This window comes from Temnothorax americanus, unplaced genomic scaffold (assembly GCF_048541705.1).
Source record: "Temnothorax americanus isolate GAGA-0224 unplaced genomic scaffold, ASM4854170v1 Scaffold7, whole genome shotgun sequence".
In the NCBI taxonomy this organism is placed as follows: domain Eukaryota; kingdom Metazoa; phylum Arthropoda; class Insecta; order Hymenoptera; family Formicidae; genus Temnothorax; species Temnothorax americanus.
The window spans coordinates 3,902,734-3,927,852 of NW_027509792.1; the positions used below are offsets into that span (position 1 = coordinate 3,902,734).

The 25,119-nt window shown below is 40.2% G+C and overlaps 4 protein-coding genes across 14 annotated transcripts; 1 reads left to right on the forward strand and 3 right to left on the reverse strand.

The window, feature by feature from the left end:
• Positions 1-406: 406 nt before the first annotated feature.
• LOC143906290 (E3 ubiquitin-protein ligase SIAH1) lies at positions 407-10,662 on the reverse strand. 5 transcript variants are annotated; one of them, XM_077422269.1, is made up of 10 exons: positions 9,928-10,662; positions 9,336-9,476; positions 7,738-8,094; positions 7,420-7,659; positions 7,150-7,342; positions 1,619-1,784; positions 1,345-1,453; positions 943-1,257; positions 660-867; positions 407-583 (listed from the first exon to the last, which is right to left on the reverse strand). In XM_077422269.1, the coding sequence occupies exons 3-10, from the start codon at positions 7,964-7,966 to the stop codon at positions 481-483; spliced, it is 1,563 nt and encodes a 520-aa protein (XP_077278395.1). In that variant the 5' UTR covers positions 7,967-8,094; positions 9,336-9,476; positions 9,928-10,662; the 3' UTR covers positions 407-480. The 5 variants fall into 5 exon arrangements, with proteins under 5 accessions (XP_077278395.1, XP_077278391.1, XP_077278392.1 ...); XM_077422265.1 differs by lacking the exons at positions 7,150-7,342; positions 7,420-7,659; positions 7,738-8,094; positions 9,336-9,476; positions 9,928-10,662 and adding an exon at positions 2,081-2,307; XM_077422266.1 differs by lacking the exons at positions 407-583; positions 660-867; positions 943-1,257; positions 1,345-1,453; positions 1,619-1,784 and adding an exon at positions 4,373-6,999 and having other exon boundaries at positions 9,928-10,656.
• An 876-nt stretch (positions 10,663-11,538) lies between these two features.
• On the reverse strand, positions 11,539-16,185 carry LOC143906291 (RNA-binding protein squid). Of its 2 annotated transcripts, XM_077422271.1 has the most exons (3): positions 15,510-16,183; positions 14,867-15,317; positions 11,539-14,663 (listed from the first exon to the last, which is right to left on the reverse strand). In XM_077422271.1, exons 1-3 carry the CDS (start codon positions 15,912-15,914, stop codon positions 14,632-14,634), a joined length of 888 nt encoding a protein of 295 aa, XP_077278397.1. In that variant the 5' UTR covers positions 15,915-16,183; the 3' UTR covers positions 11,539-14,631. The 2 variants fall into 2 exon arrangements, with proteins under 2 accessions (XP_077278397.1, XP_077278396.1); XM_077422270.1 differs by having other exon boundaries at positions 11,539-15,317; positions 15,510-16,185.
• A 1,498-nt stretch (positions 16,186-17,683) lies between these two features.
• Positions 17,684-20,886, forward strand: Nup50 (nuclear pore complex protein Nup50). 4 transcript variants are annotated; one of them, XM_077421655.1, is made up of 5 exons: positions 17,684-17,841; positions 18,376-18,551; positions 18,630-19,570; positions 19,648-19,797; positions 19,922-20,886. In XM_077421655.1, exons 2-5 carry the CDS (start codon positions 18,396-18,398, stop codon positions 20,226-20,228), a joined length of 1,554 nt encoding a protein of 517 aa, XP_077277781.1. In that variant the 5' UTR covers positions 17,684-17,841; positions 18,376-18,395; the 3' UTR covers positions 20,229-20,886. The 4 variants fall into 4 exon arrangements, with proteins under 4 accessions (XP_077277781.1, XP_077277784.1, XP_077277782.1 ...); XM_077421658.1 differs by having other exon boundaries at positions 17,732-17,841; positions 18,387-18,551; XM_077421656.1 differs by lacking the exon at positions 17,684-17,841 and adding an exon at positions 17,848-18,098.
• Positions 20,887-21,338: 452 nt separating this feature from the next.
• On the reverse strand, positions 21,339-25,111 carry LOC143905967 (protein lin-9 homolog). Of its 3 annotated transcripts, none has more exons than XM_077421652.1 (7): positions 24,974-25,111; positions 23,858-24,203; positions 23,459-23,761; positions 22,932-23,349; positions 22,504-22,850; positions 22,149-22,395; positions 21,339-22,061 (listed from the first exon to the last, which is right to left on the reverse strand). In XM_077421652.1, the coding sequence occupies exons 1-7, from the start codon at positions 25,050-25,052 to the stop codon at positions 21,870-21,872; spliced, it is 1,932 nt and encodes a 643-aa protein (XP_077277778.1). In that variant the 5' UTR covers positions 25,053-25,111; the 3' UTR covers positions 21,339-21,869. The 3 variants fall into 3 exon arrangements, with proteins under 3 accessions (XP_077277778.1, XP_077277779.1, XP_077277780.1); XM_077421653.1 differs by lacking the exon at positions 24,974-25,111 and adding an exon at positions 24,383-24,522; XM_077421654.1 differs by lacking the exon at positions 24,974-25,111 and adding an exon at positions 24,287-24,514.
• Between the last annotated feature and the right edge of the window lie 8 nt (positions 25,112-25,119).

Here is a 25,119-nt window from a genome sequence, read left to right on the forward strand (position 1 = left end):
TTATTGGGATTTTTTTTTTCTCAATGAAAATATTTTTAGATGCTTTAGATCAATAAAAATGCGAATTTCTTTTACTTTACGAAAACCACTTGAAAAGCAGAACGATTCTAGAGTTATATCCTTTCTTCTCGTTTAGCAAGAAGTAGTGTAGTAATAAATTAATTTGTATAAATAGCTTTTTTGATCAAAGTAAAAATTTTGTTCAAATAACGTTAAATTTAATACGCGATAGATTAGTTTAAAACAGATATTTTTTAATTAATTTACAGAAACAATGTACTAAATCTTACATCGATAAGATTTCTCACATAAATCTCAAATCGTGCGAAGAATGACTATGCGACATCTCATGTTATTTTATACTTCAATTAAACATGAATGTTTTACGAAGGAAAAGAATTTCAAGAACGTGTTTAAATTTCATATTTCATTTAAAAACAAATTACAACTGGCAACTGTATATTTCTATCGTACATATATTTATGCAACATTGAGTTTTGTCCACTTTTCACCAACTTTCCACAACCATTTCGCTAGGTCATCGTCCTTGGCCTCTTCTGTTAATTCCTTGATTTCACTATTGCTGTAGCAAATATAACAATGACATCGATATTACATTCGCGACGTTTATCGTTTGTTCAATTTTCGACGGTACTTACGCGAGATAACATCCGGAAACATTTGTAAGACTAGGATCTAATGCTGCATACAAAACGGTTTGAGCTGCTTGCAAAGGTGCTTTGATAAATGGCCAAGCGAATGGGTAAAGAAGAAATCGGGAAAAGAAGTTGGTATATACAAACATATGCCGCGTTATATTTGTATCAACTATACCAGGATGGACAGCGTTCGCAGTAACGTCAGTTCCTGTAAAATAAATGGAAAGTAGAGCATAGCGGTCATCGCGAAACGAGGAAAATTATGTAATTTATGCTAGATCACCTTTTAATCTGTTCGCCAATTCACGAGTAAAAAGCATTATAGCTAATTTACTTTGCGCGTACGCTCCACCAGCGTCATAATCATTCTCCCAATTTAAATCCTTCACATTTATTTGGGCACTGCGATAGGCAACGCTCGTCAAATTCACAATTCTGGATGGCGCGGATGCTCGCAAGACGTCCAGGAGCAAGTTCGTGAGCAAGAAGGGCCCCATGTAATTTACCCCAAGTTGCATCTCGATACCATCCTTAGTGTGACTCTTTGGACATCTCATTACGCCGGCGTTATTAATAAGTATATGAAGTTTGCCATATTCTGTACACAACGTAAACAGGATAGACACGCGTCAGTTAAGTAAAGTAAAAAAAAAATCAGAATAGCTGTGTACCAAACGTCAATCACCTTTCTTAAATTGTGTGACAAATTTTCTAATACTTTCTTGCGACGCTAAGTCACACTTTCTACAATAAACGTACTTATTCTTCGTATCGAGTACGATACTTCGGCGTTCCTGTAAGCGAGAACAGAACCACGTTGCAGCGATTTAAAATAATAAGCGACACGAGAGAGAAGCTGGTCGCTCGACTTAAGCGTAATATCCTTACGGTACAACGTTATCCATTTGATTTTATACTTTATTTGTAAATTGAGTAGATACTAACAACGATACAAGTACCATTTCACATTTTTCCATGTCCCTGCATGCCATGATAACTTTTGCTTTACGTTTGGCCAACTCTGTCGTTACTGCCATTCCGATACCAGAATTGGCTCCCGTCACAATGACTACTTTATCCTCTAGATTCTCCTTTCCTTCGTATTTTGGGCCTCCCATGTAATCCCTGCAAATTCAACGTAATTTACTTTTACTATTTCACATAACTTTCTTCCATGTAACGCATACATCGCTTAATAAGTCATAAAAAAGCAACAAAAAGTTTAAGACACTGTCTCAGTGAGCATTGAAATTATTTTGGCTCGGTATAAACTTGGTTTTACTTATATCTTTACAACAAAATAGGAATGCATTCGTGGATCGAGAACTTTAAAAGAAAGACAAAAGCGCGAGCATGAGGGAAATAATTGATCAGCTTGATTGTGCAGGATTTTGAGGAAGACTTTTGAGTAACGCTAATACTTTGTCAAAAACGCCGCGCCGATGGTAGTTGCTGCCAAGGAAGTGTAAACAACCGGTTTCGAAGTTATCCAGCGCATTTTCACCGATCAATTCATAGACGAAAGCTACAGGGCTACAGGAATGATTCAGACTCGGCTCGAGAGCACATAACCATAAACTCCGAGCATGTGCCGTACGGCACATGAGACATGAGGCACATGGGCACCAATGAGCACATTGGAGCACATCGCATGTTCAGACCAACACGAACCATATATTCATATGTTTTTCATATAAGAAGATAAATATGATTTATATTTAGGGGTGTGGATTAAACTTGAAAAATAATATTGAGTTGTTGGAAATGAGACAAGTCCATTCTTCAATACATTCGCATTACTTATTTACATATGTAATTAATAGACATCAACATAAATAAAACTATGTAAATGTGCCATTTTTTTTCCTAAATTCACGATATATTCAGATAGCATTTGTCGTCATAGATAATCACACTTACAAGTGTAGAAAAGTTTCTAATTGCAATATTTATCAATGTGAATCATCTTCAGTAACTTAATTATGTATTTCGCATCACTATGAACGCTAGTTAACTAAAATCTACCTAATTTAGAATACATATTCATTATAATGAGTACTCACATAATTTGTAACTTATTTGTATTAAAATAAAATTTAATCGGGTATAATTATGCATAAAAGTTAACTTTGTTTCCCACAAATCCATTTCGCTGAACAAAACGCTATGGGACGTGCAAAATTAGTGAATTGCTTGTTCACCGTTTCATTGATTTTATTCATTTATTCCTTTATTCAATCAAAATTTTCTAATCTTCCTCGTTATCGAATCTCTCTTACTTTTGATCTTCCTCATTTTAACGTAATAACATGTAACATCAATAAAATTGACGAATTAAATAAAATCGCAATAATGCAAAGTATTACAAGTTAAAATGATTCAATTATATACTTCTGTAATATACTGTGATATATGACAAAAAAGCGATGTCGCCGGTGATAGAAAAGTATCTATAAAAAAAAAATTTATTCATGCTCTTTATACATGGCTTGAACATTTTGTAGATTCTATAAATATGCATATATAAGTATATACATTATATTTAAATAAAGCTATTCTCTCGACAATTATACTATTCTGCGAATAACACGCGAGCACCGCCGGCTTCTCCGCCAGACATCTCGTAGAGCACGAAGATTCCGTCGTGGACTCGCTGCTCGCAACAATTCATTCGCGATTCGCAAATTGTGTCGTCAAACAAGGAAAAACTCTCGTTCTCTCGTTCGTTCGTATTCCTGCTCGATTTATCCGGGATATGTCGGGCATTCGCCAAGTTGCACAGCTCAGTGCAACTACGTTCTTCACATCTCATCATCAAAGCGCAGATCTCGCGAGTAGCTAAAAATTAAAATCAACGGACGGCTCTCCAAGCGCGTGTGTAAAATGGGATAATTCCTCCAAATCGTCCGCTGTATACACAATTGATTTCGAAGTATCTTTATTTCAAACGTAATAATTTCAACGCGTCTCAAGTAAAAAAAGGAGAAGTCATGTACTGTAACATAAATCTAACACAAGGCGCCTTCACGTGGAAACGAAATAACGATGAGTTTGTCGTACGACTTCGTTATCTATCGATCGCGAGCTCCCAAAGCCTTCGACGTTTTACATACATTCTCATTCGCCAGCTCATTTATTCTTCGTGCAGCTCATAACGCAACTAATTATTTTCTCGTATTTATTTTCTCGCTTTCATTTTTTTTTTCGGGAATATTACATAATCATCCTCTGCGATACGAGCGAAACAGTGGATATATCCGTTAAAAAAATTGAAAATGCATTATCCGTGATCATGATTTCGATGAAACGGCAATGGAACCCTCGCGAATGCTAGAGAATAAATTACTACTTGGTTAAAGAATAAGGATTACGCTATATCGTTTATCTTATCGTATGTACAGGGTACTCAACAACGTAATGTGCGTTTTCTTGAAACATAAATCATTAGGTCACCACCCAGTGCCGCGTTTACAGAGAGAAAAATCACATCTAGCATGTAATCCTTCTCTATATCGCACTACGATATACTTGTGTAGAATCCAATTGTGCGTACCAATCGTGATCTCGATACGATGAGCGCACTGATTAATCCGCAATCTCGATTTGCCGAATTATGTTTCATGCTAACAGTCGGGAAGATACTCTCCAGAGTCTCGATACGGGGTGTAACAATCAACGTCATACTCAGGGGCTCGATCTCGTTTTCTCTCCTGTTTTCTTTTTTTTTTCGGTAACCGCCAAGAACGCTCATTTCTCCATGCGAATCCACTAAAATTAAATTATCCGCCTGATAGACGTGTGTAAACATAATCCGTTACAAGCTTGGGCTAATACACGTTAAATCATATTTACGGTGTGCGCGTACACCGTGCACTTGGTTCCCTCGAGTTATTTCCAACATCGTGAATATCGGCATGTTGTGATGTACATTACTAATACTAATTATATCACATAATAAGTTTTCGCGTCTTATTTACAATAACAGTGCTTCCGCCTATACACTTCGTGAACCTCCTCTCTATCTATCTCTCTCTCTCTATCTCACTTACAACTGTGTTACAGGGCATTAAACCGATAAATAATTCGCGAGTAATTGCGGGTGATAGAGAATATATATTAATCCAATGTCGTCAGCAGCCTTTTGACAAGGCAGTTTCAACAATACGTATGAAATTACTTACTTAGCAAAAGTAAAATTCGTGCAAATTTCCGTAACCTATGAAAAATATATAATCAATCGTTATAGACTTAGCCTACTCATCTCGTATAATTACATTTCAGTCTAAATTGTTCCTCCGAAGAAAACAATGTTCCCCATAACTTCTTTCCGTTAGCTCGAATTTTTATTGAACGACTTTGTGACGCAATTCGGTTCAATGCTCTGATTTTGCTAAATATCTCTTTGCTTTTCAAAACTAAAGCCCCTTGCACAATATGCGATAGCGATAGCGATAGCGACAAGGTTGCCGACAAAGCCCCGTGGAGAAATTTCCCTTTAGTCAAAGAATTAAACTGAAATAGCATTTTCAATACATAGGCACCCTTACTTTTGCTAACGTTGGGTGTATATATATATATATATATATATATATATATATATATATATTTATACACCCAACGTATATATACATCCATATATAGTTAATTCTTTTTAACTAATATAGCTTTGTGTCGGCAACCTTGTCGCTGTCGCTATCGCTATCGTTATCGCCTATTGTGCAAGGGGCTTAACGAATATTACATAAAATAACGGTATAAAGGAAAAATCTGGCGTGTCTCGAAAAGCATAAGTTACGAGAATAAAGAAAATCTTTATAGCTATGAGAAAATCTTATCGCAAGAACGATTGTTATCCATAATAGCATTTCCTATAAAAAATATCTTACTTGAAAAAAGACATTTGTTAAGAAAATTAACTCAATAAACATTAAACGTGGTACAGAGCAATTTTTTCTTCCTTTCGCACTGATATTGATAAAAATGAGTTTTATTTGAGAGCAAGTATAACGTGACGTTAATATTTGCAAAAGAAAAAGAGAGAATGCTGTGCAACGTACTTTAATTCAAATTGAATAAAACATTTCTTTTACTTATTTTAATATCGTTGCTTCAGTCACTTTTAAACTTCCTTTTTATCTCGCTTACAGGAACTTTGCTGCAATTGAACATTGCTCCACACCATAGGTGCATCTCGAAATGTACTGACAGCTCTGACAATCTATAGCTCACATATGCTATAGATATTCAGTACTATCAATGCATTTGGAACGCACCCCATGTTAATATAACTGTTGTAAAAATATTAGCATCTTGCTTCGACATTCAGACTAGATCGTGAAAAACTGATCTGCCTTTCACCGCTATTTGCGTATAAAAATCGCAAAAAGCACGATATCATGCAATCATAATGTAGAATAACGAAACAGTTGCGGCTACGCTTACTGTGTTAGTCACAAAAACCGGATTCATCGTGTTATACAGAAAACACATACGTACAAGACCTTTAATTGAAGGGGAAAAAAAACGAAGTATAGCGATTTTAGAAGACCGTGAGGAAGTAAATTTTATATAAACGAAAATAACACTATAAAAATATATACGGAGAACAAAATACATAAATACATAACGAGATTCAGTAAACTTGTGAAATTTGTTTCGTAATTCGCCTTTCGCCGTACTAAGTCCAGAAAAGTTGTCTCGCATTATTAAAATCTCCCCGAAGAGGTATGAATGAAAGTTCGATGCGAAAAAGAGCGAGAGTAATGTGACAACAGCGCAGTTTTTATCAGGTACTTTCTTTTTCTCGGAATTCGATATCGTGCTCAGCATCAAAGCTCTAAAATCATAGTACGGATATATCGAAAAGATGTTTATTACGTTTGTCTCCGTGACGTATCAATATCACATCCAACTCTTTAAAGCTTTTCAACGACGGTCCTGTGCCGAGAATCCAAATGCTGCATATAGTCAACATACTCGAATCAACATTCCTTAATGTTTCCGTATTGCTAATATCCATTTGGTAACACAAAAAGAACCGTTCTCTGCGCATAGCGGGCAGTCCCATTTGAGTACCTTATTGCACCTATTCTCAAGGGCTGCTCGATATGTCCGGGAAGTGACGTTTCCTCCTTCTTTTTACACTGCTTTTTCTGGCTTTCCTCAGGCCATAGAAATTGTAACGTTAATTCCTAGGTTTCCATTGTCAGCGAAAAGCTGCGCGATGGAGGTGTCAAATACAAGGCAGTCAGAATTTAAAATTGCAGACGACACACCTTCGTGAATAGATCGCGGCATCGCTTCCCACGTGAGACGTCTTCTGTGCCCATTTAGTTCTAGTCTGTTGATTAGAATAGTTTAATTAAAATAAGAAATGAATACATACAAGAAAATGAATATAGACACTTACACGAGATGAAAATGTTAAATCTACCGAATTTTTTAAGACAGATTTTATTACTTTTAGATAAATAACACGAGTTACAGTTACCTGTAAGCAAAGTTCTCCGCTTGCTTCCTAGATCCGATCAATTGTACAATTGCAAAGAACTGTTGATGTCCGTCGTACTTCTCTTGTTTTTCAAGCACCAGCATAAAGTGGTGGCCAAAACAAGATTGCATCATGACCCAATCCACAGCTCCGGGGAGATTAATGTCAGTTGCCAAAAAAACAATGTCTTCGCCTGGAGGAGATTGCAGAAAAGACAATGCGTAAATAGTTACAACCGAAGTATCGGTAAACGGGATACAGATTTAATACCTTGTAAGGTCGTAATACTTTTGTGACTCATAATAAGATGCGGCATCACTTGTTCCAGCGATCCCTGCCATTTGCAGGACGCGCCCGGGCAGGGACAGCTGTATGGACGGAACTCGCACGCATCCTCGTGATCTGCCTTTTCCGTATGCACCAGCGAGACCGTGCAGCCACTGGTGGAGTATTTGCAGGGAAACATCACGTTGCTCGCCACCTTTTCCATTGCCAAATTACGAATGTTACCTGTGTTGGTCGACCGCTCGTTAGATACAATTCCAACAACCAGTTTTCGATAACAATAACAAGAAAGTCTTTCCATACCCAAAGGACCTCTGCACGTAGGGCAACAGGAGAGTTTCGGTCTGCAATTCGTGCAGACTAGATGTCCGCTCTGACATTGCAAAATAGGTGGAAGCACGTAGTCGAAACACACGGGGCATTCGAAGAGGCTCGCCAGATCGGTGGAGCTGCTCAGGGCGGAAACGGTCGACGCGGAGGTACTCGCGACCCCTCTCCCTCGCTTGCCCGTGTTGATGTTTAGTTGGGACATTTTGTCTTTTCAGGTTATGTACCGAGGATCGCCACTCCGACTGACTCCGACTACTCGAAAGACAATCCCCGTTGCTTCTCGCGCCGTCTCAGCAATGCATTTCCGCCTCAATTAGCTGATTCACTTATCTGCAAAATCGCAAATACCCATAAATGTGAAATCTTATCGCGTCAACTCGCTATCTTCTACTTAACCCTCGAGTACTCGCGTGCTAGAAACTAGAAACAAAGTCAGTAAAGTCACACGTGTTTTCTCTCTCTCTCTGTTTCTACCGTTTATCGATATCTATCCATATCTAAAAAATCATTATGATAAATCCTTAAATCTTGACAATTGAACAATGAAAATCTTCAGGCCATTGCACGTAATAAAGTTTTAGTCATAATCGTAAGGCCGGAAAATAGACCACGCACAGTCGATTATTCTCCTTGAGCTCGAAGAATAATCGAGTGTGCGTGGTCTATTTTCTTACGACCTTACGATTATGACTAAAACTTTGTTACGTGCAATGGCCTTACTCTAACAAATTTCAGAACCTTAATCCTTATTAAAGTGGGATATGATGAGCTCGGGTACTATAAATGTAATCTAATTTTTACCCACTGCTCTGTCATTGTAATAAAAAGAAATTGTAAAATAATTCCGGATTTTCTAAGTTTGGACCAATTTTATTAGCATAATTTGGTCCAAATTTGATTTAAGATTGTTCTAAAAATTTCACGTTATCTGTTACTAGTGTCTATATGACTTAAATTCTTAGATTAGTTAGGATTTGATAAACCATATTTTCACCTTAATAACAGGTTAGGAATCTAAGTCTAAAAAAAGAGAATATACCTGAAAGAGAAAACGTTCTAAAATATTTTTCTCTGTAAATACGAATAATAGGAGAATAGCTTTGATCCAGTGGATCTGACTCAGCGAGTACGCAAGGGCTAATTATTATATATCCTTAGATTAACTCTTAAATGCATCATTGAGTTACCGTCATAACGATACTTGTATACAATGCTCATGTGCCTATCGATAATAATTACAGTGAGTTACGCACGATAGAACGAAACTATACGAATCGATTTAGGTTGTTACTATAATATTTAGATCATTTGTCAAGTCTGTTGGGCTACATAATTTTGCCAGAGATCACCGTATCAGTTGGAAGAAGGAAAAACTTGTTGCAATCTAAATCTCCGTTTTGCCGTCCCACTGTAATTATCAATTTCAATTAGGTTGCCACGTCTTCAGCTCAACAAAAAAACCGCGTAAGTGCGAGGTGAGTCACTTTTTTACAAGCGTGCGTTCAACGACACGCAACAAATTATATATCAATGCCGAGTCACGCGGTGTTTTTTTTTTTTATTTCACGCACAGCAAAGAAAAGAGAAGACCATGCCGGCTCGGAAACTTTCCGATCTCGTGGGCGATTAGCAGCTTCATCTTCCGTGAAAGACACACGCGACGCCCGCCGTTACTCCAAATCCTCGATCCACCAATGATCACAAATTTGTCTCTGAAAGACAAATTATGGATGAAACAATCTCAATAGCGATCTCGTTCCTTAAGTATATCAGTTTGCTAACAAAAAAGTATGTTAAAGTTCTTCGGCAAAAAAATGTGTCTCCTAATTCGTGAAGGTAGTTCGAGTACTGGTTTAAGATTCTTAGAAAACAGAAAAGACGATAATTCATTTTCATAATTCAATCTAACGTTTTTCTCACGTCGCAGGTCGCAGGTTCGGCCTGCGATGCGCGCAACATTAGTAATTGGCTGATCTGAAACTCGCTTCAGTAAGTTCTATCCGGGACAAGCCTCGAAGATATATAATTTCCAACGGCATTGTTCAACTCGGTTGACCTGGTACCCGATCCTCTATTCCCGCAGCCGTTTTTTCCCCCCCTTCATTATTTCCCGCGGGTATCCGTCCCCTCGACAGAACGTATCGCTCGAGACTCGTCACTTACCGAGGCGCACAGGCAGGATTGGACAAAGGTGCGTGTCGGTCGGCGATCGTCGTCGGGGCAGGTGAAACGTACACGCTGCCTCCCCTGCGATCGGGAGGCTCGCACGCTCGCACGGCCGCACGATCGGAGTCGAGGGAAGGCACTTCTCGTTGGAGACAGCGACGTTAACGACGATGACGATGAGGACGACGACGAGGTGCACTCGGCGCGGCGGCCAGGATCCGTGAGCGTTGTTGCGCGAGTGCCCGTCGACGTTGCGTGACGACGCATCGATGTGACCAGGGTGTTGCGACAAAACGCCGAGGGAGAAAGAGAGAGGAAGAGAGTGCGTATTTTTCCACGGATTCTTGCGGGGTAAGAAGCGAGGAGCAGGAGCGGTGGAAGAGGGAGGAGGGGGCTACATCGCGAATCCCCGCGATCGTCGGAGCGGCGTGACCGATCGCGACGGCAACCGTGCCGATTCTGGGTGAGGCATAGCACGCTTTCCCTCCCTCCCTCCCTCTCTCTCTCTCTCTCCTCAGTCGCTCCGCTCGCACGCTGCTCCTTTCCGTCGGATCCTCCGCGCTCCGCCTCCGCTCAGAGAAGTCGCAAGAGCCGCTCCGAAAACGCGACGAGCTCGATCAACCACACAGCTGTTGCGGAACACACCGGAACGAGTCAGCGCCGCAACTACCAGGGTGTCGGAAAACGCCGTACTGCCGAGCCGAAGCGTTGTCGAGAGCATCGTCGCGAGGATCGCGCGACGCGGCATCTGTCGAGGGCACCGTAACGTCGTCCCCGTGATCCCCCCGATCACCCCCCCCTCCGCGGAGAGATTAAAAAAAGCATTAGATCCGATCGGTGCAAAAAGCTTACCGTATTTTATTCGAGAGAGATAAAATAAAGTCATATTTGTGTACATTTAAAACTGAATGTATATAGACAGAAAAAATTAAGAACGAATATATAAGATAGAAGATTAAAATTGGATATATATGTAGACACACAGAAGATTAAAAATCGAACATGTAAAGTAGAAGATTAAGATTGGCTATATAATTATATTTGTTATATACCTTATGTGTATATATCTTATAAATATATATATCAAATATATCTTATATATATAAAATCAGAAGACGCAGTCTTCAAATTCTCTCGATCTTCCTCGGGAAGAAATGAGCGCACAGAACTCAACCGGTGAAACAAGTAAACTTTTTGCATTTTTTTTATATATATATGTATATATTGTAATATCATAAATTTCCACAAAGAACATTTGAAATAATGGGGATATTTTTATTTTTTTTTTGTTATAATTAAAATATACACTGTGTCATGGGTGAAACAGGCGAATAGTAATTAATAGTAACAAAATATTTTTTTGTATCGTTTCCCTTTAAAATTTTTTTTTCTCTCTCTCCCTTTCTCTCTCTACACTCTACCCCTCTGTTTTTCAATATATATTTTCGCACGCAGCAAATATGGTATACACAGTATACAGAATTAATTTCAAAGGCATCAGCTTGGCTCGGGATCTTCACGAGGGGATAATTCCCATTTGCACGTGCTCACGATGGCGAGAGTCGAGCCAAACCGCCGTGCCTTTGCGACGTCTGCGGAAAAAACTTGTTTCTTTTCTTTTCTTTCGAATGTAGCTTCGTCGGCCTCGTTATAACATTTCGATTGTAATAATTTCGATGTACCTAAATGTAGTCCCATTGTGTACCTTATCTACATTCTTTACAATTATACGCGTTAATCAGTTAATCCTCTCAATTTCGCGTGGTTTCGAAACCGCAAGTTCTGTCAACTGTTTCAAGATTTCCTAGTGCCTGTATTCATCGCTTGTGTTAACAGTCTTTTCGCGATATGAAGAGCAGTCTTTATACACGGCGAACAGGAATTGCCCGACACAGAAGTGTGTGTGAAAGAAATGTTTATAACTCGTTTATCATCCCCGGTCATTTCGCGCGCCTTAAACGTTACTGGTCACCTGGATCAGTTTAGGGAAGCCTTTGTCACACTCCTCGTTAATTATCTCCAGCGGCGATCATCCTCGCATACGTCTATCCTATTCTATTCTTTTTTTTTTTTTTTGCATTTTTTTCCCATATTTTTCAGTACAGACCGAGATACGCAGACCGTACACAGACGACGCGCAAGTGAATAGAACTATTGTTTCAAGACAGATTTTATCCGTCTTACGTTATTAGAGACAAACTGCCAGACAATTAATTACGGGCGATATACGTTTTATGATACATTTAGGATATCGATAGTTATGACACGATGCTGCGTTAAATATTGTGTAAACTATGATTATACCGGCAAGGTTCTCCCCCGTTTTTTTTTCTCTCGTTACTACTAAATGTGCTATTTCGTCGACAGCGGGAAGTTACAAGTTGGACTCGCCGCTCGCGCGCGTACATCACGTGTATATTTTCATTATATAATTTTTTTTTTTACTTTTTTGCTCTAAATATTAATTTTTATCTCGTTTCCGCATGCTTCGTATCCATTAAACGCACGTACATATATACACATACACGTACGTGCATGCGTACACGCATACTATGTATATAATGCGCGCATGCACGCATATATACGATATGTACATATAATCTTGCAGCCATAAGATGTTCATCATTACATTGCTAATCGAAATCAAAGGATAGAGTACATTATGTTATTATTTACTAATTATGAGAATTATTTACTAACGCTAAGCAGAGAAATCGATTTTGATCTAAGGCCTTGGTCCTTGAATGTTAACCACTCCTTTTTTGCCATTTCCAATAAAGCGAGAGCTTGTGATTGCGAAGAGAAGATGAACGTGGACGTGAGAAGAAGACCGAATACTATTAACTTGCGCTTTCAAACGTAGGGCGTTGAAAAAAAAGCGCTTCAAGCACGCTCAGAAATCGATGATTCTTTTTTTTTTTCCAAATGATGTACGATACGATACTTTCTTTTGCAATCATTATGACTCGTGAGTATACTATAAATGTAATTGTCATTTCATCCAGTCTCGAAAGACGCGTCAGACTCAGATTGGACTGTATTTTCTCTTTCGTGGATTGATCTTCTTTTTTTGATCATATAATTAGACTGCGATTGTAAAAATTAAGATTGTCTAACAATTTGAATTATTACACACATTAAATTGCAAACGTAGTCTGAGATACAACTGTAAGCTATAGGAAAGTAATATTTGAATAATAAAACTCAAATTTTTTTAACGTATAAAGGATCACTAAAGTAGGATATTAAGGTATTGAATTTTCCCAAGTTTGTGCCGATTAAAAAAAGAAATAGCAAACGTATACTTTTGTTTCCGTATCTAAGATCCGTGTTCGTAGTCCATTCTTATCTCAAGACCGTCTTAATTAATGTCCCGAGATGCTGACACGGCTGTGATCGATTTGTAACATTTTAAGATTGTACTTAAATATTAGGAACGAACTACGAATACCGGCCTATAAGAAAAATTATGAAAATTTCATCTTGTTGGGCCAGCGAATACTTCTAAAGATGTGGCATAAACTTTCTGGATAATCCAATACGATGGATATACATGTTAATAGCAAATTAGGAATATAAGACAAATAGATCTAGATCAAATCATATTTCAGGACTTGCTGGTCTACTTCACTTAACTAAAGTCACGATCACGCTACGTCTGTTTTCTATTGCTGCACCGGCTGCGGTAGTTCAAGAACTGTACATATACTAAAGCGTGAGAGTCTCATATGTACGTTTCTCACGCTTCAACGTATACGTACACTTCTCAAACTAGTGCGGTCAGTGCGCAATAGAAAACAAACCCAATATTAGTTAATATTCACGCGCAATATAAAGCAAGTTCGTTCGTTTGTTTGCCATTTTTACACAGACTTTACCATTACAAGTAGAAAAAAGTCGAATGGCATTAAAATTATTGTAATTGCTACTGGTTCTGCGCAAAAAAAAAATGTTTCGTGCCGTTTTATATAATTCTCACATTGTCAAGCTTGTATCTCACATAGGAAAAACATATTTCACACGATAAGAAATTATCGACGTGGTAAAAAGCACAATTTTGAAAATGACAATTAATAGTAGATATTTTATTGATCAAAATGTCTGTAGGTTCGCTCCTTCTAATTCTAATTTCTTTCTTTTTTGAAGGCATTCGCTCGTTTTCCTTTCATTATACACATACATCATATACATACAGCATAACTTTTTCACTTCAAGTGTAAAAAGTATAACACGATACAAAGAGCAAAACATATGTTTTTTACAGAATAGTACACAGGGTCATTAACGCTTTAACGAGCAGACTCGTTATCTTGTTCTGGATCCGACTTCAGAAATCTTGCTTAGCAAGTTTGTTGAATTGCCAATTAAATTAAAACTAGAATTAATTTAAATTGCTATTATTTAAATTAATCAGTTTGAAATTGACGAGATACTACAGAGAAAAATTTAACGTGCGGTCGATCCGTTTTACATTTCGATCCTCAATTCTGAAACACTGGTTTTTTTTTGGAGAACGACTTTTTGCTCAACACTCGTTGAACGAAGATATTAATATTGTTACTCTTAATTGTTACTGTTAATATCCATTATTAAGCCATTACTTGCGAAAGCATCCTTCACAACGTACTAAATTCGGGGTATTTGGGGTGAGGCTTTTCCATTTTTTTTAAATCTTTTCTCTCCCCCCCCATAATCCCGGATTCAGTCTCGGTTTGATAGACGAAACGTTCCACCTATAATAAAAGGTTCTACTCGTAATCATCAAATGTTTCAATATATAACCAAGAGATTTAGCTCTCGGTTGTACTTTTTTTTCTCTCTCTCTTACTTTCACACACGCACGCACACTTTTCTTTCTCTCTCTCTCTTTCTCTCCCTCACACTCTTTCTCAATACGGTTGATGTCTCTGAAATTGACGCGGTCCCGGACCGTTACCTCGCGGTTTGGGACCATATCCCATATTGTCGTAGCCATCATAACCAGCGTAATCGTAGTTCGCGTACATGTCATCGTAGCCGCTGTGATAACCGTTGTACTCGGGGATGTAGCCGTAACCGCCGCCGTATCCGTAGCCGTAACCAGGCGCCCAGAAGCCCTGATTTCTTGGATCCGGATTAACCTTCACTTTCTTGACGTCTACTTCCTTACCATTAATCGTCTGCTTAGGCGTCTTCAACAACTTGTACACGACTTCTTTCGAATCGAACGTAATAAAGCAAAAACCTTTACGCTGATTCTTAACTTTGTCAAAAGGCGCCTGCAGCTCGACAATGGTACCGTATTGGCTGAAGTAGTTCTTAATGTCGTCGTCGGTAATATCGGGAGTAAGACCACCCACGAAGATTTTGCCGTGTTGAGGTTTTTTACTGACTCGCTTTGGGTCTACCTGTATAAACAATTAAAAAAAAAAAAAAAAAATGCATAAATATACACGTGTACAATAGAGCGGCACGAGAGGGGGTGGCGTTGAGCGTCGTTCCACATCCCTCGTCGCATTGCAAAAACGTGCTTTCATTATTAAGGTCGCAATAATCCAGCGCGCAAAGTACCCGCGTAATAACGCTGCCCACACACGTACCTTGCGTTTATTGATATAATGCTCGCCGGATGCGAGTAGCTTGTCGATGGTCTTTGGATTGGTGAACACCATGAACGCGAAACCGCGCGAAATGCCGGTGTGGGGATCGACCTTGACCGAGATGCTCTCGATCTCGCCAAACTTGCCGAAGTGATCGCGGAGATCCTTGTCGGTGGTGCTGCGGGACAGCCCGCCAACAAAGAGCTTACGCTCGTCGTCCTTGCCGGGGATCCCGGCGGTCGCCTGTTGTTGGCCCGGTTGCGAGGACGAGTGCTGTTGCTGGTGATGGTGCTGCTGATGGCCGTGATCCTGATTATGTTGCTGAGAATCGTTGGGATGCCCTTTCCCTGGTTGATCCTGCGCGTCGTCTTGCGCCTGGTTCTGGTAATCTACCGCTGCCGCCATCGTGATTCGCGTTCCTCCGTACAACTTCGCCGCGCGATATAGACAAAGCGTGCCCGTATCCCTTGGACCTCGGTGCCAACTGCCAGCAGCGTCAGGGCGCGTCGTCTCCCGGCTCGGAAACCGAAATCGGAGCACGTTCCGCAGGCAGATATTCTAGGCGCGTGGCACGGATCCGGAGCTCGACGTCGTCGTTGGATATTCGCTTAAATAACGGACCGGTGTAACTTGCCTCGCCGGCTTTGGCTACAAGAGAGGAGAGGAAAGAGGAGCAACTTCCGCGTCACGCCGCCGAGAGACAGTTCCGCGCCGCGCTGGGTTCGGCTCCCTGATTCGTCGCCGTCGCCATCGACGCGCCGCTCGGCCAATCGGCGCGCGACACGGCCAGCGACAGCTGGCGGATAGCTCGCCGCAGTTGGCACGCCGGAAGTCGCGTGGGTCCCTTTGTAGCGTCTCTTTCGGCCACCTTCGACACTTCTTCCCCGAATTTCCACATTTTCGCCGCACTGCGTCGCCTCGTGGTGTGCCGCCACCTTGAAAAATAAACTCGCGTTAATTTCGAGTAGCCATACTTGGAAATGTTTGAAAAAATGCCATCGCGTCCGCGACTGCGCGTCAACTTGAATCGCCTTGCGTACCGTACGCTACGTAAACCGGCTATACGCGCAAAGCTATATTTAATTTCTCAATTAGAATAACGCGAACCTCTCGCTCGAATGTTTTTACAATGCAACTATTTTAATTAAATAGCTTTTTGGACCACGTAGGTGGTTACTTATTCTGCCTATTAAATAGCTTTTCACATGGGTTAAGAGAAATACAGATTTATGTTTGGAGCCTTCTTACCGTTCATATCTTCATCCTCATCGCCTTCACGCTCCAATGTTGTAATAAATAAAATAATATTCGATCAATTAGACCGAAAAGCGCCATTTACGGTTCGAACTGGATCTTGGTAATAACCTAATAATTGAATAATATTGCGTCAATTTTTGTATAATAAAATATAAAATAATATTTTCAACAAAATAAAATATTATTTATTGAAATGAAAAATACCGAAACGTGCGATGCCACATGAAAATATTACAAGTTTAGAGTTTATCCAGATAATTTGCGTACTATAAATACAAAGAAAATGATCCAATCGCATTTTACGCGCGGATTTTATGTTAAAATGCAATCAAATAATTTTCTTTATATTTATAATTATACGCAGCTGAAAGTTTGTCTGGATGTGCGTTTACACTTTTGTTGTTTTTTACACGTTCAGCAACAGTCAATCGTCCAATGTGGGTAGCAAATGTCACTTGCTCAAATCCTATGAACGCGAAATAAGACTGTATATAGTTTTTCATACAAATTTTCCATGCAAATAGAAACTCTCGATAACTTCTTTAGCTAATCAACAAGTTGAAATCATTTATCATACGACAAATAAAATATTATAGCTTAATGAAGTGCTAATTTATTTGTTATCTTGAACAAAAATGAGAAAAATAAGCTTACATATATATAAATAATTACCCGACAAATGGTTAGCCTATCCAGACCAGACTGTTCTATCGGACAAAAAAGGCCAGTGAAAACGCCGCTTGATAGCTAAGGCTGAGTTTCCACTGAGCGCGTCACGCGTCGCGTCGTCACAAGTTAACCAATCGAAACATCCCATTTCATTACATTCTTGTGACGGGATCGAAATGGGATGTTTTGATTGGTTCAACTCGTACGACGCGACGCGTGACGCGCCCAGTGGAAACTCAGCCTAACGAGACGACATCGATATGTAACGGACTTCAAAGAGCAACTTCCAGACCATTCGAGACCAACCAGTTGCCTCTCTTGGCTGCTCTTGGCCTCTCTGCGTTTGTCGCGGACGAGACGTCGAGAGTGTCGAAATCACCGCGGCAAACGTTTTCAATTTCTCGAGGTGAGTGCGATAAAAATCGATATCACATCACCGTCGTTCGCCGCCGCGAGGTTATGCGGTGGACCCGTGCGTCTCACCTTTGCGTCTCGTTCGTTCACCCGGCGGAACAAAAAAATCGTTCGCTCCGGAGCGTCCGCCGAAGAAATTTCAGCTGGCGATTCGAAACTCGCCGGAACCCGACGTCGCTTTGAAACCTAACCTGATTTGGCAACGTGATATCGACCGAATCATCTCTCACGCAAATAAATTCCGTAAATGTACCTCCGATTTCCCTTCTTATTTTATATCTCGCGAGAAATAAGAATTTGTGTGTTGCGTTTCTTGTCCGTAAGTCGATTTGTCATCTCGAACTGTCCAACGCAGTGGGAAGTAGAATTTCAGCTCCTCTCTGCTTCTGACAGAGATATTTGGTTGTGGCATTTCGCTCGCGCGAAATTACGTTATCGAATACATTAAAAGTTTCTTCTGTTTCAAGTAACGCACTTATCTCACTGTTATTAATTACGTTTTCTTCTTGGTCTCTCGCGCACAAAGTCTGTTGTTAGGTAGCAGAAATGTCGGGCAAGCGATCTGCGACAACAGAATTGAATCACGACAACTGGAACGAGGAGAACGAACCAGAGGATGCGGGGACGTTTGCAATGGCGTCGAATGATATACTCGAGAAGAGGGTTATAAAAACAGCGAGGCGTCGTTTGCCGTCCAAGGATGTGAGTATACGTCCCCGCCGTTTGAAACTGCCTCAATTATATTTGCCTTTTATCGCTATGCTGCGTTAACTGTTTTAGGGAAGTCCCACGAAAAGTGCATTTGGGACATTTGCAGGTTTCAAAACCACACCTACGACAAGCATGTCTCCGTTTAGTTTTTTAGCTGGTTCAACCACCGCTTCTAGTACGACTACTTCTACGGCGTCAGCAGCGACGACTGTAAATACGAGTAGCAGACAGATTGCGAGCAACGGTGCTCCCGAGATTTCGGAAATTGATGCAGATAAAAGAGAGAATACCGCCGAGTCACAAACACCTTCGAGCACGAGTGTGAGCAAGAAGATTTCGACCAAGCAAGGGATTGAAAAGTCGAAGAATCACTCGTCAGATTATTACGCGAAACTAAAGGGACTGAACGAAAGCGTCGCTACGTGGATAAAGAGCCACGTAGACGCAAATCCGTTTTGTATATTGACACCTATATTTAAGGATTATGAGCGATATTTGAAAGAGATTACATCAAAAGAGGAACGTACTAAGGCGAAAATTTCGCAAACTTTGACACAGGCTGCGCAAAACGATAGTAAACAGGACGTGAGCACGGAGACGAAATCAGAAAAGTCGGCGTTTAGCAATTTAAACTCTAATACGAAGCCTGGTTTAACCGCGGGAGCAGAATGGAAGCCCGAGAAGTCGATATTTTCCAATATTACCGCAAATACCAAATCGATATTCAGTAACACGGAACAGAAGGAAAGTCCTAAATCCGTATTTGGCAATACGGATGTAACTCCCGATAAGAGCAAATCTATTTTTGGAAACGTAGAATCGAACGTCGCTAGTAAGAGTATATTTGGCAATACGAATGTGGAAGGTAACCCTTTCTTACATAAACCCACCGTTTCGGACGAGGAGGAAACCAAGTCCAACGCGAAGTCCGTTGCTCCTACCTTCCCTACTTTTAGTTTCGGCCAGAGTTCCACTGCCAGTAACGTGTGTGCTGGATTTAGCTTCGGAAGGTAATTCGTTCATTAACTTTCTTGATATGATATCCTGTATTAAATGAGATGCGAAAATATATTCTTGTAATTTATAGTGCGAAACCATTTTCGTTTGCTCCTCAAGCGGTAAAACCGCAAGATTCCGAAGACAAGGCCGACAATGAAAATAAGGAAGAAGAAGATGAGGAACCGCCGACGCCGGATTTTAAACCAGTAGCTGAAGAAGGTGCTACTTATGAACAAAGGTGGTTGTCGTGATTTTTACATTATAGTGCGAATATTGAAATAAAAACTATACAAAACTTTTTAAATAGTGAGATTACCTTTATTGTTGCAGCGAGTTAATTAAATACGTTTCTCTTTTTACAGATGTAAAGTCTTCGTGAAGAAAGACAACAATTTTAGTGACAGGGGCGTCGGGATGTTGTATCTGAAACCGACGCCGAACGGGAAAACACAATTGATAGTACGTGCCGACACTGCTTTGGGCAGTTTGTTACTCAATACCCTGTTGACTCAAAGCATTCCCGTGAAGCGCATGAACAAGAACACGATAATGTTAGTCTGCCTACCGATGCCAGATTCCTCACCGCCGCCAATCCCAGTGCTGTTGAGAGTAAAAACTAGTGAAGCCGCGGATGAATTACTGGAGGCGTTGAATAAGCATAAAGAGTAGAAAAGAAATTACGCAAAGCTCAGTTTGCGTATCCGAACAAAAACATTTTTTTTTCGACGTTATCTCGCGAAGAATGAAATGAGTGCTATTCTATACATAATGGAAAATTTGTTTATTATTAATCAGCGTAACGGTTTCATATCGAGCTTTATTCATCGTTCCATAAAATGTAAATTTTGCGATCGTCTAGGACTTTGAACATCGGGAGTGAACGACGAAAATTCCTGAATAGATATTAATGATAAATTTGTTCCAATTGTTCATATACAGGTACTGAATAAACATGTAATTATTTGTCTTGCTAGATTCTACCTAAGAAGAGATACAAAAATTCAATAGTTTCTAAAAAGATGTCTCAATTTACACGTATGACATTGTGAATCGGAATGAGTGTTGCAATTGTAATCAATAATGTAATAATAATAACAATTGGAAATATATGTACATAGTAGAAATACAATAGTGTATATTACGAACAAGGCAGTTTATGTTTGTGACAGCTGGTGAAATATTCTGTACTATTAATTACAGAAATAATTGTACTGTTACTGAAGTTAATTACAAGTTCGAAAGAATTATAGATTAAGCAGAATTGTTTGACATTTAATGTATTTATAGTAATTGGTACAAAATAAGTAAAAAAAAATATTTGACATTACTCTACTATCGTGTTGTATTTTGAATAGAACTTACGTATTGCGAGTTAGATTACACATTCGAAAATCAACGAACATTTCAAGGTGAGGAGATATTAATTTTCCACAAGTTATAGTTATAAATTATCTATCATTTACTCTGTCACTTTATACATTTGTTATACGTATCTAATCATACAAAATTATTCTACCTCAAAAATTTCTTCCTTTCGATCAAAAGTATTTTTTTTTTTGGATTGCGTATATTATTTGAATCATAGACAATTATATAAGAAATATAACGAACGAATATATAAAATGAAGATATATATATACGTATATATCTAATAATCTTTTCGTGAGAAAATTCACGAGAAAAATATCAGCAGAAGTAATTTTTAGATACAAATAGATTGAAAGACACTTTATTCATGACAATAAATTTCTTATAATTAGCTGAAGCTTTTAAATTACATTTGCACTGAGAAGAGCCTCTTATAACAAATTATAGAATTATCTATATAAACCGATTGTATATATACAAGTCTGATGTTTCTTTTTAGATTTCAAGGAATATAATTTCACACATATAGTAATATCGCAATTGATTAGACAATAAATTGTGTTTATCTCTAATTAAATGATACATAAAGTACATAAAAACCTGAAAAAATGGATTCTTAGATATTTAACATTTTCAATAGTATTTTTTATCCAATAATACACGAACTTTCTTCCAAGTGTTTCATGAGCATGTCATTAAAGAAATTAAAGGACAAATATATTCTGTATATACAAATACAAAACTAATATAGTTGCTTAAATCATACATGTGTATTGTGTAGACATGCACTTTACGGGGAAATATATTATTATGGCCTATACAAGAGTTGAGAAAATACAGGAATTAGTTTCTTGTTTTCTAAAAAATATCGTGATGCCGTGATCGTCCGTCATACTGTACATTTCGTGAGAATACACGATATATATAGTTTCTGCTTCATCTTTAAACTCTTTGCGCCATAAACGGCGTTAGAGGACCCATCTGCCCTAAGCCTACTTGAATGTGCTGCATATGAATTTCTACGCAGTTTTGAAATACTTGCTGATTCTCCGGACTGAGTTTCGATCTTATTTGTTCCATGGTACCTTGCAATACTTTGAGCTCGTATGCGTTTTGATCGGAATCCGACAAGCTCTGCGTTAGAGAAAATAATGGTTTTAGTATCAGACAAGTGAGGAACAAAATAAATTTAGCAAAAACATCCATTTTATATATACTTACTTTCACTTGTAACATCAACGCGGTCAAATCCGTCACCAATTGAGTCATTTTTCCTGGTCCTTTATCGTTCATTATATTATTTTTAGCGACCATATCTGTCGCTTCTTGCTTGCACTTCTCTCGGAGATGTGACGGTGCTAACATCGCCGCCACGCTCGGTTCGGGCGCCATTTCTTGACACAATTCTTGTATCTCGTTCAAAAAATCTTGAAGAGCTCCGTTCATTCTCTCCAATTCAACAATAATTCTGGAAATGACAATATAGTACATTAAAGACACCACGATACATTATATTTAAATTAGGTATCCCTTAAATATTTTTTATCAACAAAATGTTTAATTTAGCTAATCGTACCCTGCGTATTTTTTTTCGAAATCGGGAGGAAGCGATTCACCTAAGGAGCGTCTCTTCTCAGCTTCCCCATTCATCTCTTTCAATTTCTTGATCTTACTCTTCTTAGTTAATAATATTTTGTTCACTTTGACCATAAGTTCGAGTAACTTGAGCGGAAAACCATTCACCATACCACCAGTATTCGTCTTTTTCGGAATGGATACAGAGGCATTGGATATCAAAGGATCATTGGTCAATCGCGGGGATAATTTCATCATGTACGGTGGCGAAGGTACATATTGCAAAGGCCGCGGTCTAAACTTTTGAGAGAACGATGCCAAGCTGATCGTTTCCGGTGGTTCATTCGACTAGCAGAAATAAATTGTACATTAATATGCGAACGTAATCGTGAATTTTTATCGGAGAGAGAGAGAGATCGAGCAACATACCAAAACTTCATAATCAGGGACACTGTGCGTCCCAAGTCCGGCTCTCTCAAACGTAATTCTGTAAGTATTATTACTGGTATCGACGGCGTCGATGCTCCCAGTGAATAAACCATCTTGCGGTTTTCTTAATCTCGCCGTGACTTTCGTACCGATTACTAATTGCAACGGTATTTCAGGTGGCAGATCCTTGAAAGTGCTTATATCCGCCGTCTTCCTCTGCTGCAGCATCCGTATTTTCTGCCTCTTCCTCTCCAGCTCGCGTCTCTCCTCCTCGAAGAACGACTGCGAGCATCTCCGCGGCTTGCCCATCATCCTTCTGATCTTGCACCATTCCACGCGCGTGAGTTTGCGAGTTTTCAATTGTGGAAACGATTCTTTCAAGCATATCATGAAGTCGTTGTCACCCTCGAATAATATCCTGCGCGAAATATCATTATATGGTATTAAGAGAAAGCTGATTTATTTTTCCAATACTATTATTACCTGTATTTTTCAGTATTGTTTCACGTTGTCATGTTTGCACGTACTTGTCAATATTGCTGTAAAACCACTCGTAACAGACCCACTTATGCGCTTTCGGTAGCTTCAACAAGTTTCTCAGTCTCATGCCAATCTTCTGTCCTATCTTACGATCCGGCGACGCAAGTTGGGACAGCTTATCGGGCTCCTTTTCCTGCTTGACCGGAGTCGTCGCAGGAGTTGCCGGTTGCGAAGATGAACTTGTACTTTTCGGCGTACTCGATATCTTGGCCTGCCTCTTTACCGGCGACGGTCGCATCATCTTTTTGGGAGATTGTTTCACATCTATCGCCGAAGGGTCCTTCTTGATTCTGCGAACATAATTATTACATATTTAATTGGTAAAATTGATCATTTATCGAATTACCATTAACTTCTATTTCTAGGTAACGAGAAAAGTTACTCACCTATGGTGTGGATGATTGATCAATACGTCGTCATAAAATAACTTATTCTTTTTCCTGATTCTAGCTGGCATGCCTCTGCGATTCAACACCTGTACAGGCTGAGTCGGGGGATTCGGTTTGGGTTTGGAGGGCGGTTGAGTGCCTACCCTTTGGAGACCTAGAGCCGCAGGTCCCAGTTCCGGTATCGGCTCCGATTCCTCCGTGTCCATTTGCTGATCCATCGAGTGATTCGAATTATGCTGCTCATCCATATCCATCATATCGTCGTCCATTATTTCTGTCTTAATTTCATCAACGGATGGATATCCACCATTTTTTATGGACAGCAAAGCCTCCGCAGATTCACCTGGACGAATTTATTCAAAATCAATATGTGCATACGTGAAAGCTATCAATGCTCAAGTAAGATTTATTCCCATTATAAATTACATGTTCTCGGCAAAAACTGGCAATATCTCCGATACGTATACAAATTGACATCGCGCGAAAGAATAAAACCGGGAAATTTTTAAAAAATGTATATACTCAAGCTTGGCCATCAGCTAATGCATTCGCGGTGAACGTAAGAAGCTAGAATCCGACCGGGTCGATCACGGGGGTTGGGGAAACGCGTACGCCCGCACCTTCGGCCCCGCGGATGGAGTTGCGGGACGTCAGATCGGCGAGGACGGCAAATTCGCGAGGGTGGTATCGACCGTGCACCCATCGAACTCCGCAACAGGGACGACATAACCAAACACGGTGGGCGTCCGATAAACGGACCGCGCGGGCGGCCGAGCCCGCGGCGGCGGCCGTCGCCGGCGGGTGGGCGCCGCGGGTCGGGCGCGGCACGCGGACGCTCCGCCGTCGGTGCCCCGCTGGATTGACGACGTGCCCACGGGCAACCACGGCGGTATCCCGCTTGAATCGCGTGCTGATGATTTTTGAAATTTTAAACCCGACCCGCACCCGATCGCCGTTCGAACGGTGATTGCGGCCGGTGCGGGCGCGTCGGCCGCGGCGGCGCCCGCCGTATCGGTAAACCGGGAACGCGGAATCCACGGGCGTCGGTCCACGGGGTCGCCCGCGGCCGCCCGTCCCACGAATTTCCCCGAAAATAACGCAAAGTTTACTCACTTTCAACCACATCCGCCATGTTGTCAGTCAAATGATGCATCATGGGTACGTACATACTTCCGACTTGTCGGTCCGCCATCTCGCGTAAAACCGGGCCCGGTTGGCGATTGGGCGCCGCGCCGGAAGTTGCGCGCCGTTCCCCCCCT